Here is an 18340-nt window from a genome sequence, read left to right as displayed (position 1 = left end):
TGTCACTCAACGGCGCAAGTCACATCACCTCTGCACCTTACGTGCCCACTCTTGCTATGAGCCATTCTAAATTAGCTTTAAAGAAAAAAAAAAAAACATCGCACTAGTTGTCGGGGCCTTAAAGAAATAGATACCTTGATATTAGCCGCAGAATGACTCGGGCTCAGCGGGCTAGAGGGCCGCGATTGCTACATGTAGCACGCTGAGCCTGCCTGAATATTTTGTCCCGACTCCTAAGTCATATATATTAGCAGCATTCAGCTACAGGTTGTTCTTTTAAAATGGTTCTGGTAATATACTAGTTAAAATGTTTACTAATAACCATTAGTTAATAATTGTTGTTAGGAGAAAAATGCCATCAAGTTTGTTCAAATCGCTCAACTCCCGCATTGCTCTCTAACATAATAAAAACACCTGATGCTTTGATTCAATTACTCTCATGTACATATCTGACACATACTACATTTCAAATTCATATTGTTTGGTTCTGAGTTTATGGCTGAACTGGAGGTGCTAGCAACTAAGTCAAGACAGACGAAGGAAGTTTTATTTGAACCAAACAAAACGTACAGAAATGTTCTTGAAAGGATTCCAGCACCCAAATGTGTTACATGTCGTAGGGTCTAGCACATTACAATTCACTGTAATTGTGCAGTGCCGTACAATTTTTGTACGTTACACAATACAATTCATTATGGTTCCACAATATAATACATTCATAATACAAAACAATGCAGTTAAAGCAATCAGATTTCAACATGTCGGGAAAATTCGTTATCTAGCGCGAAATGCTTTGAAAATCCGAGAATTTTAAAAATTTCATAAGAAAGTTCATTTTCAAACGTGTACTGTAAACCGTTCTTTTAGTTATGCTCGAAGCATCGAGTTGTCTTTGTTGTCTTTATTATTTTATGTGTGCGCACCAATAAAGCAGCTCTTTGCAATGCTCATTGATTGTCTCCTAATCTGAAATAACGGATACATTAAAGCGTTGGATTCCACGCTGATGTTCTGCGGAAAATGTTCTTTGACGTTGTGTGAAGAATTCATTTGAACAGGCTTATATCTACAGCAAAAATACATACAAAACTAACTGAAAAGGGGGCTTGTTTCAAATAAAAATTGGCGTACATTTACAATGGGACAACTTGGCAGCGTATTTTGTTTTAGGTTATGTGTGAAGAAAAATGTTAAAATTCTAGAGGGCACTTTGGACAACTAAAGTGCGATGAGGGGAAAGTCATTACAGCGCGGTATATCTTAGCTTTCTACTGCGGCACCTCTATCTACCTTTCTTCTTTCACTTCCATCTTCCTCCCTTCCTTTAAGGCGCAGTGCATGTGTCCGCGGAGAGATACTGCGCCTTTTGTCTCCTTTGAATCAGTTTGAGAAAGAGAGAGACAGAACTTTAATTTGTCCAACCGAGTGACTATCCCGCTCCTCGGGAGCTAGATCCGGAAGGTGGGACAGTCGCCTTAGTGGAAGGCCGGTAGTTTTTGGAACTTGGCGGCATCTTAGGCCAGCCGAATAACTTCTCTTTGGGCTCTTGGGTCTGAGCTTCGCAGAAGGGTTTCCCAGGAGCCTTTAGTTATATTTTTAGCCCTGCCTGGCTACTTCGCATATTCCCATATTATGTGATCTGCTGATCTCCTTCCTTACATAATGAACATAGGTCTGACCGTATTTCCGGCGATATATGGCTGAGCAGAACTGGGTTCGGGTATGTATTTGTCTGTTGCTCTCTCCATGCTATTGCTTTCTCTTTGTCTATCGCGGGGTCTGGCGGAGGTAGGACCTTCGTGCTCAGTCTGTAGTGCGCGTGTTATTTCGCGATAGTTATTCCTTGCTCCGGTGGCACTCCGCGAGCCCGGTGTTTGAGATCTCGTTATAGTTTGTGTGCTGCCTCGTTTCCGGGCACGCCTGCGTGAGCTGGCGTCCAGTCAAGGGTGACGTCTCTTTCTACTGGCTTTTGATCGAGGATTCTACACGCGGCCGTCGCTATGACCGCTGAAGTATAGCTCCTGATTGTGATTTTGCTCTCACGGAATATGTATTTTGCCTCGGTCTGAGCAAGAGTCAGTGCTTTTGCAGGCTCTTCCGCTTTCTGGATTGGTTTCATTTTTTGAGGTTTAACGTCCCAAAGCGACTCAGGCTATGAGATGCCGTAGTACAGGACTCCGAAAATTTCAACCACCTGGGGTCTTTAACGTGCACTGACATCACGCAGCCCACAGGCGGTTAGATTTTCGCCTTCACCGAAAAGCGGCCGCCGAGGCCGGGATTCAATCCCACACCCTTGGGAACACTATTCGAGCGCCGTAACCATGTGCCACCCCGGTGAGGATCTTCCGCTGTCTGCATCGATCGGGGTTTTATAGAGATTGCTGTAACCACTTCTCGCTTGCCATTGACTTCGAATACACCCATTTTTAGTTGGCAGCAGTATGCAGCGTCTACATGTGCAATTCCATCTAGATTTTTTGCCTCGAATATGCATGTCTGTGTTTCTGCCCTTTCCTCTCGTCTTTGCTTATTGTTTTCAGGGTGCATTTGCTTTGGTAATAGGGGGATATGGATCCCTTTCCGGTCCTACCCTCTCATTTCCTCTGTCTTGTCTCAGTATTCCTTCGGTTGTATACATATTTCCCTCGATATGTCCCATCCACCCATAGTTGTCTGTAGAATTCTTTGTTGTGTAACTAGCGTTGCCTTAGTTATTTCTTCTAACGTGTCCTGTATTCCTAGCATCATCTGCCTGTCCGGGGAGGTAATTGCCGGGAGGTGTTTTTCCCTTTTAATGTATTTTCTGATCATGCTATCGATCCTACCTTTTTCTGCATGGGTTCTTCAGGTCTAAGTATGGCATGGCATAACTTACCCTGCTTATTACAAAAACTAGTATGAGCCTTAATTGGTTACGTTCCTTAAGGCCTCCTTTTTGTTTGCTATTCTCCTTAAAGGCTTGTCGTTTCTATGACCTGTCCTTCCAGATTCTTTATTGTTTCTCCGTTGTGTCCGTTTGTTTGAAGGACTATTCCTAGCACCCTTATTTGCTCAAATTTCAGGACCGCTTGTCCCTCCATTTCTATATTTATGTCCACTTGTTCTTTCTGCCTAGGTGTTGCGGATTGTATATAAAAAACTCCGATCTTTCTGAAGAACTTTTTATGCCGCTTGCTTTTGGATACTGTACAGTGTTGTTCGCCGCCTCTTGCAATTTGAGCTCGATTTCAGCATCGTTACCTTTGTTTGTCAAAATGGTTATGCCATCCGCTTATATACTGAATTCCTTTTTATTTTCCTTAGCTTTTCTGTTAGTCCACGCATGGCTATGTTGAAAACTGCGGGCGATTGCACCGCTCCTTGTGGTGTGCCCCTGCTCCCCAGTTCAAATAGTTGAGATTATATCACCTGATATCTTATTGTTTTCGTTTCTGTCCGTTAGAAAGTTTCTTATATATTCTTGCAGCCTTTCCCCTACGTTTAGTTCTGTGGGCCCTGCAGAATAGCATCGTATTTTACAGTGTAAAATGCCTTCTTCAGTTCCAATCCTAAGACATCTACACCATCTTTTAATCTTGATTTTATTATGTCACGGTGTATCTTGAGCATACTATGTTATGTAATAAGGTGTTGCCTAAACCCTATGACCTCTCAGGGCCATAGCTCATTCTCTTCCATGTATCAGGTCAGTCGTCTCTGAACCACATGTTCGAATAGTTTACCTACATATGACGTGAGTAATATTGGTCTCAGATTATCGACGTTGGAGGTTTTCTGGGTTTGGGGATTAGCACTATCCCAGCAAATTTTAATTGCTCTGGGATTTCCCCCGCTCTCCAGAATCTGCATGAAATTCGTTAGCTCCACTATCGACTCTTTATGCAAGTTCGTTAGAATCTTGTTTTATATCCCATCCGGCCCTGGTTCCGATTTTGTCTTTAGTCTATGGATTTCTGCCACCACTTCAGCTACCGTTATGTGGTATGGCTATCCTTTATAGTTTTCTAATTTATCTTTCCTTACTTCTCCGAGATATTTGTCTTTAGGCTCTTTTTTTAAGTCCACATCGCTGCCTTTATGATGCTGCGTAGTCTTTCTCAACTTAACTGAAGTTGGCGTTTTAGTTTTCTCTGGCGCTAGCAGGTACCACATTATGCTCCATGTCTTAGCCATACACATTTTGTTTTCCATTTGATTGTATCTGTCTCTCTAGTTTTGATCGGATAGGTTTTGTGCATGGTTTTCTATTTATTTGTTAAGCTTCGCTAGCCTTTTTCTAAGACACCGGTTTCATTTTTGTTTCTCGAGTCTTTTTTCGAGACTCTGCTTGGCTTTCCCCATGTGCAATAGCCGGCGGTTTACCACCCCTGAAGCGTCTTCTCCCTGTACAATTTTGGTGTGCTTTTGGACTTCCATTTTAGGCCTGTTACACCACTCCGCGATGTTGTTTATGGGTGGAAGTTCCTGGGCAGTTCTCCAGCTCCTAAACGTGTCCTACTACTGATTTTGCTTTTCTTGATTTTTCACGCTTTCGGCCCTCCTTCTATATTTATTACTATAATATATTGGTCGCTGCCAAGGTTTATTTTCAAGTTGTACCACTCTAGACCTTTTATGTTCATTGAAACTGACAGGTCCGGAGACATGTCTTTGCTGACACTACTTCATATTCTCGCCGGGCTAAGTTGTTATTCAGTGTTATTCCGCGTCATCAGGCATGCTTGCTACATAGACTTTGTTTAAAAGTGGCTTTCACGCGCAAATACTTGCGTTTAATTGGACAGGTGGACTCGCCAGAATGTTCAACTTGTGGCATCCCAGAGACTGTGGACCATATCTTATTGGTCTGCCCAGTGTATGCGGGCGAAAGAAGTGTGCTAGCTGCTTCCTTGAAGCGTTTGGACAAGAGGACTTTGTCGGAGGAACTGCTGCTGGGCGCTTGGCAGGACAAGGTGAAGGGTGTCTAGACAGTGCCTGCTCTTTGCCGTTTTTTTGTGCGCCAGCGGGCTTTATTAGCACTTGTGAGAAAAGCTACTATGCCTGTATATATATTTCATATGCCTTCTCCCACATCGTCACCCATCATAATCCTTTTTCTTCTCACTTTCCCCTCCCCCAGGGCAGAGTAGCAGGCCAGATTTGAATTATTCCGGCCAACCTCTCTGCTTTTCCTTTCAATAAATCCATCTATATATCTAGTATATATTCAGTGTGAAGTCTTGCTCCTGAATATCTTCTCATAGGTCTCTGCATTTGGGGCATTGTCTGCTGTAACTCCCCTTGATGGATCACTGCCTTGTCGTGGCGGAGGGGCTTGCGAAACTCGATGAAGTCGTGACTCTGCTGTGTAGGGCCACCCAAGATAGACAGGTCACGGCAGAGAGGTAATGGCAACCCACTCCAGTATTTCCTGCCAAGAAAACCCTATGGCCAGTCACAATACCATTAATGATATGGCGCCGGAAGATGAGCCCCCCAGGTTGGAAGGCGTCCCACATGTTACTGGGGATGAACAAAGGGCGATTCGCAGTAGCTCCATGACGAATGAAGCGCCTGGGCTAAAGACAAAAGGACGCTCAGTTGTGGATGTGTCGGGAAGCGACCGGAAAGTCCGATGTTGCAAGGAGATGTATCACATAGCAACATGGAATGTAAGATCTATGACGCAAGGTAAACTGGATATCGTCAAGCGAGAAATGGACAGATTGAACATTGATATCTTGGGTATCAGCGAGCTGAAGTGGGACCGGAATGGGAGAATTTAACTCCGGCGACCATTATGTCTTTTATTGTGGGCACGAATCCAAGAAAAGGAATGGGGTCGCTCTCATAGTAAACAGAAGAATGGGCAAAGCAGTGCTAGGGTAGAACCCCAAAAACGACCGAATGATTTCACTTCGGATCCGAGGTCACCCTTTCAACATAACAGTTATCCAAGTCTATGCACCGACCAGTACTGCTGAAGAAGCTGACGTTGAGATATTTTATGCGGACCTACAATGCCTTTTAGACCGCACCCCATCATCAGACGTCGTTTTTCTCATAGGAGATTGGAATGCTAAGGTAGAGAGTGAAGAAATATCCGGAATTACAGGCAAGTTCGGTCTTGGTGAGCCAAATGAAGCTGGGCAGAGGCTAGTAGAGTTTTGTCAAGAAAACAACCTGACCATAGCGAATACTCATTTTCAACAGCACAAGAGGCGCCTGTACACATGGACTTCACCGGACGGTCTGTACAGGAATCAGATCGATTACATTATTTGCCGGCAGAGATCGAAAAGCGCTATACAAGCAGTAAAAACAAGGCCTGGGGCCGATTGTGGCACCGATCATCAGCTTCTTGTTGCCAAGATTAAGCTTCGATTGAGGAAAACGCAGAAAACTAGAAGGCCTTTCAGGTATAATCTAGATCAAGTTCCATTAGAATATGCTGTGGAAGTGAAGAATCGATTTCAAGAATTAGATCTAGAAGACAAAGAGCCCGAAGAGATGTGGTCTGATATTCGTGATATAATACAAGAAGTTGCTACTAAGGTAGTTCCAAAGCAAAAGAAATGCAAGAAAGCGAACTGGTTATCTGATGAGGCTTTGCAAATAGCTGAGGAAAGGAGGATGGCAAAAGTTATGGGGGAAAGAGAAATTTATAAGGTTCTCAATGCGGATTTTCAGAAAATAGCAAGGAGAGATAAGAATGCCTTCCTGAACATACAGTGCCAAGCAGTTGAGAACAACAGCCAATTAAGGAACACAAGAGCTCTGTATAAGACAATCAAAAATATCAAAGGAAGCTTCTGTGCTAAGATGGGCGTGGTAAAGGACAAACGAGGCAAGGACGTCACTGAAGCCGCAGAGATAAAGAAGAGGTGGCAGTAATACACAGAAGAACTGTACAAGAAGGACCCGAATGTGCAAACCCAACATAAGACGGTTGTGATAACTGATCTCGAGCCGGGCATCCTGAAGAGTGAAGTTGAATGGGCCTTAGCCAGCCTTGCTAAGAACAAAGCTAGCGGAATTGACAGCATTCCAGCTGAGTTGCTTCAAAACCTCAACCATGACGCTGTTAACATTCTGCATACATCATGTCAGAAGATTTGGACAACCCTGCAGTGGCCACAGGATTGGAGGAGGTCAGTTTACATCCCCATTCCAAAGAAAGGCAGTGCCAAGGATTGTTCCAACTACCGCACGATCGCGCTTATTTCGCATGCTAGCAAGGTGATGTTGAAAATCCTCCAAGGTAGGCTGCAGCAGTATGTGGATCTGGAGCTTCCGGACGTGCAAGCTGGGTTTCGCAAGGGCAGAGGAACTAGAGACTAAGTTGCCAACCTTCGCTGGATCACGGAAAAAGCAAGAAAGTTCCAGAAACCCATCTACTTCTGCTTTATTGATTATGCGAACGCGTTTGACTGCGTAGATCACAGCAGATTGTGGCAAGCTCACCAAGAAATGGGAGTTCCAATTCACCTCATCTGTCTCCTCAGGAACCTGTATGAAGGGCAAGAGGCCACAATCAGAACTGGGCATGGTGTTACTGATTGGTTTCCGATTGAGAAAGGAGTGAGGCAAGGCTGCATACTGTCGCCCTGCCTATTCAACCTATATGCAGAGTGCATCATGAGGAAGGCCGGTCTGGACGAGTCTTCAGCTGGAGTGAAGATTGCTGGAAAACGTATCAACAACCTTAGATATGCGGATGATACCACTTTAATGGCAGAAAGTGAAGCGGAACTCATAAGACTTCTGATGCGCGTACAAGAAGAGAGTGAGAAGTTTGGGCTTAAACTGAACATTAAAAAGACAAAGATCATGGCGTCTTGCCCTATCAAGTCCTGGAGCATCAAGGGACAAGAAGTGGAAGCTGTGACAGATTTTCTCTTCTTGGGCTCCAAGATTACCTCGGAAGGAGACTGCAGCCATGAAATTAGGAGACGCCTGCTTCTGGGAAAGAGAGCAATGGTTAGCCTTGACCGCCTAGTAAAGAGCAGAGACATTAGTCTGCCAACTAAGATCCGTATAACTCGTGCTATGGCCTTTCCAGTTGTGATGTATGGATGCGAGAGTTGGACTGTGAAAAAGGCTGACCGCCGAAGAATTGACGCGTTTGATTTGTGGTGCTGGCGAAGACTCTTGAGAGTTCCTTGGACTGCCAGAAGATCAAATCAGTCAATATTGTCGACCATAAACCCTGACTGCTCATTGGAGGGTCAAATTCTAAAGTTAAAGCTCAGCTACTTTGGTCATCTGATGAGAAGAGAGGAGTCGCTGGAGAAAGATTTGATGTTGGGAAAGGTTGAGGGTCGCCGGAGAAGGGGTAGGCAGCGAACGCGATGGTTAGATGGCATCCTCGAGGCACTGCAGATGAAGTTATGTGATGTTAGGAAGATAGTGAGAGACCGGAAAGCGTGGCGTGACATGGTCAATGGGGTCACGAAGAGTCGGACACGACTGAACGACTGAACTGACTGCTGTAACTCCATGCTTGATGCTGTGTGTTTAACTCATCTACTGTTAGTAGCTGTGGCCCTCCGCATACTTTTTTAGCATTTTTATTATTGTTCTGGATCGAACTTTTTCTGCTTTGGCGAGCTGTAGACGAGTATGAAAATATTCGGCGCTGTGAAGCTCCCGGCTAATACCTCCATGAATACGTTGTTTATGTCCCTAAATCCTATCTCGTCCTCCAGAGCAGCACATTTCTTTTTACTAGCGTTGTCACCCTCTTTTTGTTTCCTTTGTTACTATAAAAAGCTTGGTATCCTGCCAATTTCACCGGACTCCCTGTTACCTGCAGCGCTATTGCGAGAGGCTGGTTTTCTAATTGTTTAATATGCTGCTTTAGAACTGGTCTCTTTTAAAACCTCTGCAATTGCACTGCCGGATTTGATTTTTCATATTCTTCGTTCTGTCTATCTTGAATTTTTAGTATCGCTTCTGCTTTTTGCTGCCACCCTTTGATGGCTGCCAACTCCAACTGTATTAGTCTAATATTGCGTACCTGTTTTTGCATCATTTCATTTAGCTTCTTTGTGCATTTATTTGTACGTTCATTTGTTTCATAAAATCTTTGAGGTTTGTGATTACACTCTCTAGCTTCGTGAAGCCATTTTCCAATCTTGTGACCCTAGTTTCCATGTCTTTCGAAGACCCCGTGTCATTATTTTGCGTTTTGTCGGCGCCGGTTGTATAGGTCTCATGTCCTTGTCGTTATTAGCTCCCGTCTTGTTTCCTGCTACTGTTACTGCTACTGCTGCGGGTTGCGGCATCTGTGTGTTTATGCGTGCGTTGAATTCTGCTGTTTTTCAAGTCTACGTATGGTTTCCTTTTGCTTTTTTATCCTCCATTTACCTCGTTAACCTATGTATTTTCTCATGCTGACTATTCGTCTTACGTGGTTGCGACCCTTCTGCGAAGCTGATGCTTTTCTCTCCCGGGCTCTTGTCTCTTCCCCATGGATTGCGGGTTTGCTTGGAGTTGGCTCCGTACTCAGTCTTTTCTTTGGTTTGTTGTCGGCAACTGGGGGTGTTTGTCCTCTTAGGTGGGCTCTTGTCTCTTGCTTGCTTCTCCCTCTGACTCGATAACCTCCCTTTTCGGTTCCCCTCGATTTGGGTCGGCCCCTTCCTTCCCCGAGTCATGGGAAAGAATCATATCTGAATCTGTATTAGGATTCGCTTTTGTTTGGATCGCCTCTTGGCTCCATTCTTGTTCTTGCCTCCATCGTTCTTCTGTCTACATGATTTTCTTCCAGAGCTGCTTCTTGACGATGTGTGGCGTACGGTGGATGGATTTTGTTTTGCTATCCCCAAGTATGTGTCTCTTGCAGCACATCTGTCATACTGGTTCGCATCTGTGGTCATTAGATGGATTTTCCTTTCCGCATCCCCTGCATTTGATGTTCTTCGGATGCGGGCATACGTTCACTCTGTGTCCCATTCTTCCGTATGCGTAACATACCTCGTACGTCGTCTTATAAGTGAGCATTTTACTGAAACTATCCAGAAATGTATCAATCTCGGAATCTCTTCCGGGGCGAACATTATCATTACAACCTTGGAGTCTTTCCCTTGTCTTCTGACTCCTTATATTGGTGGATTTTCTTCTCTTTTCAGTCTTCTCTTCACATCTTATTCCGTGTACAATAACGGGACGTTTTGTATAACACCATTACTGCATTTCTCAGGTGTGGCGGGATACGCCGTAGCTTCTGTGTCCTCCCGTTGACCTGCAGATTCTTCAGGCTCAGATATTTCAATCTTCGGCTTTCGCTTGTCATTGCTATCAGAATCGTCTGTTTCTTCAGGTTTGGCAAGAGAACGTCCTTGTCTCCTCCTTCTTGCGGATTTATACTGGCTGCCAGCTTGAATACGGCACCAAACGCCAGCGTTCCGTGAGTCATGAGCTTCGTCAGGCCTCCACGTGGCCTTTTAATGATCTTTTCCGCTCCAACTGGCATCCGAACGTGCTGTTTTCCACTGAGCTTATGGCCATCTTCATTCCCTTCTGCTTGGTTAGCGTTTTCTTTTTTTCTTCTTGTTGTCGCGCATCCTCCAAGCCCAGGCTACGAGCCTTATAGTTGATGAACCACTGGTTCGGCACATCGAGTTTCTCGGGTTTTAAACATGCTGCTTCTACGACCATTTCCATTTAAATATTGCGGCCGCAGGTGTTACGCGCACACCGCCTGCGCAGCTACGCTGGCTGCTGCCAGCTCACTATGTCTCCGTGGTTGGAAACTACAATATTTCCAAAAAAGGCGAAAAAAGCTTCAGTTGCCCAGAAACTTGGTGTCTCGTGATCCTCGTGACTTCCGCAGTTCGATACTGCACCGATTCGGATTGATGGCACAATTCATCGCTGATATTGGTGTCGAAACACGGAGCTCAGGTCAGTACGTCTGTTCACCTCAAGCGCAGAGAGCGCCCCCAGCAAATCCATTTGAAACGCTGCTTCTGCCTGCTGTACCCAATCCCAATGTCTAGGAGGCAAACGCCTCCTAGACATTGGGTATGATCCTGGTTGCTCTGTGGTGCGGCATTCGAGTAAGCTCAAAATAAAAGGCGCTGCACGGACGCCTGGATCGAACGCCCGGCGGGGTCAGCTTCATGCATGCATGAATCATCTGGTGACGTAATGACAAGTAGTAACGGTACTTCGCGAGCCCCTTGTCGAGCACAACCAGCATTCCACTGAGACCATCAATGTTCACCGCCGTTTTATACAGGAAAGGAATGGTGAAGTATCTGTCACTCCGGGAATCCCGCTATCATCCTCACTGCAGACAAGGGGAATTACGATGAGTATTTTAGGATCCAGGGCGTTCAGCCCACGTATACAAGACTAATTGTTAATCAGGAGCTAATGGAACCAATACGACTGGAATCATCTGTTCGCCAAAGATGCCCACTTTCTCTATTGTTGTTTTCTTTATGTCTGGAACCCCTCTGTTTCAATATAGTTAACAGTTTAGCCATAGGTGGTTTCGCTTTGGCTCAATGCGAAATAAAGATTTTAGCCTACGCTGAGGATATCGCGCTCTTTAGTTTTGCCAAAAAGAGCGCACTTGAGGGCGATGTATCAGGCGCAGCTCTTAATTTAGATAAATCCAGATGCTTTTGGCTGGGCCATTGAGGCACTAGCCGAGGCACGTTTGGCGGAATATGCTGGGACTGTAGTCTACTTCAGTATCTAGGGGTTCCGCTGCACAGAGTTCGCAACAGCGCAGCCTACTGGGATTCACAAATCGTACTTATGTCCTGTATATGTCCTGCAAGTTCTGCATTGTGCGAGGAGGAAGGTACAAGCAATACATAGAATATTTGCAACATTTGTGTGGCGCTCTCAATGGGAGCCCATGCGGCCTGGTAACCTGTTCCTTCTCTTAGAGTATGGTAGAGTGGGCCTTGTTGATATGTTCGTGCACTAACTTGTTTCCCGTTTTTTCTTTTTCAAATAAGCAAACCACCCGTTCTTGTAGCTGTGCTCATTAGGCGTCTTAGTCCTCATTTGCCTTGCTTATTCACACCGACTGGGCAAGGTCGTGAGCGGCCTTTATGAGGATTCCTTCTCTAGAAAGCAGATGACGCAGGTTCTCACTGAATCTTTGTTCTCTACACCGTTGTATCGGCAGCCTTATTTGGGGTTTTTGGACACCACTGTTTTAGAGCCTGTTAGGCGAATGTGCATTCAGGCAGCCGCAAAAATATTACTTTTTCAAACTACAGACAGCGACCTTACCTGATAAGGATAAGGGGATGTTGGTGCCCTGGACAGTCAATTGCCGTCTCTGTAACCTGCCTGAGACAACTGATCGTTGCTTTATTCTGTGCCGTGATGCTGCGTTCATTGGGACTTACTATAAAGTATTAAAAAAGACGTTTTAATTACACCATATACCTCTGTTCTGTCTTATGATCTTTTTGTGCTGATGGAAATATTCAGTGCTTGCAAAAGCCGTATGATGGACAGGCATGCCGAGTTACCAATACCGTCCAAATCGGCGTTTCGGGAGCAGTGCGCTTTAATGAGGATTGTACATGCTGCACGCGGAGAACCTCCAAACTGGATGTCTTACCTAAACGCATGTGTGTGCCTCCCAAAACTTTCATGATTTGATGGTGGTGCATTGTCGGGCTAGGGATATGGCGGCCCGGTAGCTTCAGACATGCACAACTTTGAGTAGCCTTTTTCTTTTTTACGGAAGTTTGCCATGTAATAAAAAAAAAGTGGGGCGTTGAGCAGTTGGTTAAAGTGACGGGCTGGGGATCCTAGGGATGGAGGTTCGATTCCCTGTGTAGATATGACTTTTTTTTTAAACTTGACGTCTGGTAATGGTCGATAACGCCACCAGGTCATGACGTCCCAATCTCGCGATATCCTGTGGAATCTTGCGAAGAAATATGACACTTCTCGCGAACGGACGACAGTGTGAGACATTACTTAATAGATTTCAGTCCCAATTCAGAACAACAACCTCAAAGTCGCCAGCAAGGCATGCTATTGCCTTCGAGCCGGAGGTGCTCTTCTTCGTTCTAGACGCAAGCTGTTGTTTATTGTATCTCGTGTGGCCTTTCAATTAAAAATCTTCTTAATAGTGCACGCTAACCAGCACGCCTGCAATTATAGAAGATGTAAGTATAGAAGTAACGATTAGGCTAGCAGAAAAAGTGTATTTTGCCTTTTGCCATTTATTCGTTGATTTGCTATTTTGGCGACGGAATGCGGTGAAGACCATCGTCATCTGATATGCACCGCAACATTACCAGATAGCGTGGTAGCAGTGTATATAGAAACCATTAGCAGACGGTGTTGCGCGTTGCCGTTTGCCTTACTGGAGTTGCGGGATCCCTCCAACGGGCACTGACCACGTGCTTCATCGGTCCCGACACGTGGCATCTCGCCCTGAGGCCACCAGATGGCGCTATTTGCCCATCGCTTTTGAGCATACCTATCGGGCCGGGACCAATCAGTGTGGAAACACTGCCAGTCGGAGGGATTTCGCAGCTCCAGTAATGCACACAGCAACAAGCAACAAAATCTGTTAAAGGTGTCTATTTTCTTAGTACGGAGCTTGCGTACGGCTGAAACGCTCCTCTGTGGCTTCAGCTTTCTGCTTAGGAGGCGCCTTTTGCTATGTAAACTGCGTCCCTTTATACCACTTCTCAGTGCAAATCATCTCAGTAACCCACAGACTGCTTTCACCTCCTAACCTTACAGCGAGCCAAAGTGTCTCCTTATATCATTTGTAGCTTTGTCGTGCATATATTCGTTCGTTGTCTTTGTTCTTGAGTGCATTTCCGCGAGACTAGACAGATCTGAATGACGTGAGCTTCGTGTGCGATATGATAAGCAAGCTATCTCTTAACCTCTTCTTATTGTTATTTTGTTGTTCATATGTTTGTGGAGAAATATTGACACTTTCCTTAAATCTGCTTCAAAAAATCTGCTCATTCATTTTCAGGCCACTACCTACTGTTATATTCCAACACGACGACGCGTGGAAGGTCTAGCAGCGCCGGAATTGATTCGCCGAAGATCAGAAACACCAACGCAATGTGCTCAATATCGTTTTGGTACAACATCCTCCGAAATGGTGAGCCTTTATTGCTCGCTTTGGTGGGAGTAAAATTGCTAATGCTTACAACTTGACAAAGCAGGAATGTTGGAAACTGTTGCAACCTGCTTGGTGGATTACCTTTGCGGAATGTGCCTTCAGAATGCCAATTGCATTATCAATGAAAGGAGGTCTTTGATATGTGTTCACTACCATTGGTTATTAGGTTATCCAATAACAGTAACAGAATTATTAGCAATGACTATCATGTCTATTACTGAGCCAATTCTTGTAGTCGACAGAGCAACATGCTCGTAAAGGAGGTTTACCGCCTTTATGTTTCGCTTCTTTAGGGCCTCTCCTTCCCAGAAACCGATACGTAGCAATACAATCGCCTTGACTCTCAGGATGAAAACCAAGCTTTAGACGAGACTTCTGCTTTACTATCAATAAAGAATGGGAAACAGAGGCCATATCAAGTTCGGAGTAGAGTGTAGCGAAATGTAAAGTTGTGCACTCCAGCCCCCTCTCCTGTATTATTATATTAATCGTATCTATAGGAGACCAAAGACAGGTATCGCAGCTCGAAGGACTTAAAACATGTTCTGAAACCGGACATCAAGTGACTGTGAAATGTTGCTGCCGTCAGTTCCTTTTTTATTGAAATGTTCTGAGCGTTTTATCAGCTGGTTAAGTAGCATGCGCATGTTGATGTTTATTGAGAAAATCATGGCGGCGTCATCCTTTTGCCGCTGTCGCTGTAGCGTTCAGCAAACGCATCATGGTTTGAAATTTTTTGTAAATGGTTGTGTATGACTTGATCTATTTTATATTCTTGCAGAAAGCTACCTCGACCTTAACCTGTATATGAGAGTGGCCGGATATAGTTTTCCGGTATGGACACTTAGTGCTCTGCGCCCTGCACCCGAAGAGGGCGTGTGGAATGATGCTTATGTGGCCATTGGGCGCTACCCCAAGGATCTCAGCGTGAGTGACGCGCTTGCTGGCTTTCATTAGGGTGATGGGATTGCAAAGCACATTTTTGAAGGTAAAAGCGTAAACAAAAATGGCGCATATTTTACGACCGCATATGCTACTATGCTTACTGTGCTAGTTGGCTTCAGCAAAACGAATATGTTCGTAGCCGAGTCAGCACCGGCAATAATGCGTTAATCCTATTCATTTTATCCTACGGGCGATGACCTTAACTGCAGTTACTACTAAGGATGAGGCGGAGGGAAAATTGGATGTTCAATGCGGCGCATCAACGGTCATTACTGTTTAGCTCGAGAGACAGCGAGGTTTGCCGGTTTTTCCAGCGAATGCCTAATATTTATAAGGTGGACGGTGTCTTGCACGCTAGGCTAAAATTTCGTTAAATGTATACGCATGGTCAGAGTTTATTCTCTGCATATGTCTATTATTTTGGGAGAGTGAAGCCAGGCGGGACAGAATGTTGTAAATTGCGATTATTCTTTTCATGCACACACATGACAAATGAACCACCAGGAATTCCTTTCCATCGCCCGGCATAGCGTCGCAGATTTGCGCATACGCCTGCTTGGGGAAGAGGAGGAAGAAGAGAGTCGTAACTGGCGGTGCCATGGAGGAAGGAAAGAACTTAGGAGAGGCTCTGACGTCATTTTTTCGAAGCCGGCGCGGCCGCGCCGCGACCGGATGCTGCAACGTCTCTCCTTCTCCTTTACCCTCCGCATTTTCTTTCTCCGCAACGCTCACGTACCTAGGGCCCTTAAAAACGCTGTTGCTAGTGGCCCGAGTTTTCATAGCAACAGCGTCACCGTTGCTAATGGCCCGACTTGGCTAACCCTACATTTTGACGTCACTTCCGCCACACTTTCTTCAATGCATTGGGAATGGCAAGGGCCTCTCCTAAGTTGTTTCCTACCTCCATGGGCGGCGCACATAGGAGGCTGAGTGCCATTTTGGTTGGCGCCGGTCTTCGGCAGTTATTCATTCCATTTCACTTCTATGGTGGGGCTCACCGTTAATAATGTTTGCTCTGCTATACAAAATTTTCTTCTAGAATTAAAATTATTTCCACTATAACAGCTCTTCTTCCATTATTTTTTATATTCTCTTTTTTTGGTATTCCTAGTAATGTTTTCCTATCTAAATTGCTTCTATTTTATTACACAATTTAAAGCTCACTATTTAACCCTACACCATTTTCAACCACGTCTGTCACGGATGTTACTTTATTCAAATTTTTCATATTTAATTTCTGAAGTATATAATCTAAAAAAATGTAATCACCTTCTCGCCATGGCTTATCTCCCTTGTAGATATGCCCCAGTTTTATGAATACAGCAACATATTGGGATATTGAAAGTCGGTGGGACAGCCGAGGATCGGCGAGAATAAACGCAGTTAGAGGCAACCTGGTTGGCGTCTTCCCTTCTTCTTCTCTATTGATGGGGCTGAAATTATCGTTAGTTCCTTCATCCATCCTTCAAGAACGCCAAAGACTCTCCAGGAAGATATTAGTAGCTCCTCCAGCGAATCCCAGCGGAGACGAAGAGGGCTTCAGGGAGGCATCATGGATCGCATAAAATGGAAGCGCGTGTCATCCAGCGCGCTTTTCAGACCGAGCTGTCCCATGAGGCAGGTTAAATTTTAAATTAGAAAGCAGGAAATATTCTTGCGTTAAAGCGCATTGACGCAAGACTGAAAACCTACAATGATGGTTTAGGCGGGCTCAGCTAGAAAGTACAGGAATTTCAAGGCACCATTTTGGCAGAAGGCATCCTACCTATTCTAGAATGTGAGAAAACTGGCACATGAACAATGACACTCGTCTGCTATCTCAGCCAGGCTCTTCAGGCTCCTGTTCCTGCTGTTGATAGCCTTTGTGTTATGAAGGCAGCAGTTGAGCCTCCTGCAGCAGCTGCATCGTCTGCGAAAGCAGCTTTGTCGGATACTTTCGCCGACTCACATTTCGAGTTAACCACTGATTCTCTTAAAAAGACGCAAGTAGGAAGTTAAACCGCGATCCCACCGATTCTTGAATTTCCTTTTCTGTGCCAGCTCAAAAAGCATTATCGGAGCAACCCAGTACACTGAAACATCATGCAGAGTCATTGATAAGAAGGGTGATTCTAAATAGGATTTTAAATAGGTCCAGAACAAAGTCAGCGATCACCGAGGAGCGGCTGCTATACTGTTGGACACACCTCTGCAAGAAGCCCATTCCAATTAGGGACCAATCTAGACGGGGCTCTCCCAGAGTAAGAGAAAGCAGAGCAAGTTACAAGTTTCGAAAGGTGGGCAGAGGATTGTGTGCAGTTTACAAGCAATAATGTTTTCGCGCCGCCAACGATAGTAGACTGCAGACGAGCGTACCTTGTTGACCCTGTTCAAGACCATATGCCAATGGAGCTATCATCCAAAGGAATTGACTTTATCGGCCTGGGGATGTACGACACTTGTAAGGAGGAGCTTATAGAATGTAGCGAGGATTACCTCACCCAAGGTACCTAGAAGCAATCGACAGAAAACTTTGAAACTTCGTTTAGTTGATTTGAACAAGACAGAAAAGACAGCGAACAGAAGATATACTCAGACTCCATTGAAGAGCTCAGTAGTGCCACTTCTGAAAGGAATATGCGAGAGGAATACGCCGCAACAGTGATTCTAGCCGACATTCTGACTCCTGTACGCCCTACGAAACAAGCAGAGCTGCAAAACGAAGAGCTCGTTTTTGTTGTTTTTAAACAAATAAAGAAGTGTATCTTCTAACGCCGCGAGCCCTTGTGCAGCGCGCATGGTCGGTTAGGAGAGAGAGCGACTCATCGAGAACCTTAGATAAGTGCCAGTCACCGTTCCACAAACGAAGAAAGAAAGAAAGGCAAGCCCAGAATAAGAATACTCTGGAAACTACTTAGTGTTTGTGCCATAGCTGGGCGTCCACAATTTCGCGTTGCCGCTATGAACTCTAGTAACTTCGCCAATCACTTCAAAGTTCAGGCTTCAACATTTCATGTACATGAACAAGATCAGTTCCGATTGTGCTTACAGCGAAGGGAGGCCAAGCCAAATTAAGGCTTTCTTTACAGAAATTGGAGTTTTGAGTTGCAAGCTGAACATAAAAATTCATGCCAGAGAGCAGGGCGCCAACAAAACGATTGTATACAGGTCCGGCACCCTGTCCTTCGTACGCCAGCTTTTTCACATTGGCGCCAACGATAGCTATAAGGAAGTCACCAAAAAAAGCCTGAGAGCGAGCTGGATTCTAACGAAGTGAGCCTCAAGCCAGAGTTAAAGCCGAAA

At 45.0% G+C, this 18340-nt stretch overlaps 1 protein-coding gene across 1 annotated transcript in view; it reads left to right on the top strand.

Moving 5' to 3' along the window:
• Positions 1–18340, top strand: part of LOC146193376 (MAM and LDL-receptor class A domain-containing protein 1-like) — a 204074-nt gene that overhangs the window by 83583 nt on the left and 102151 nt on the right. Inside the window, 2 exon segments of the mRNA XM_084600530.1 lie at positions 13961–14092; positions 14895–15040. Coding sequence (XP_084456656.1) covers positions 13961–14092; positions 14895–15040 — 278 coding nt within the window.

The sequence above is a fragment of the Amblyomma maculatum genome, chromosome 4 (genome assembly GCF_055883805.1).
Source record: "Amblyomma maculatum isolate TAMU_Amacu chromosome 4, ASM5588380v1, whole genome shotgun sequence".
In the NCBI taxonomy this organism is placed as follows: domain Eukaryota; kingdom Metazoa; phylum Arthropoda; class Arachnida; order Ixodida; family Ixodidae; genus Amblyomma; species Amblyomma maculatum.
This window is presented reverse-complemented; position numbering and strand designations above follow the sequence as displayed.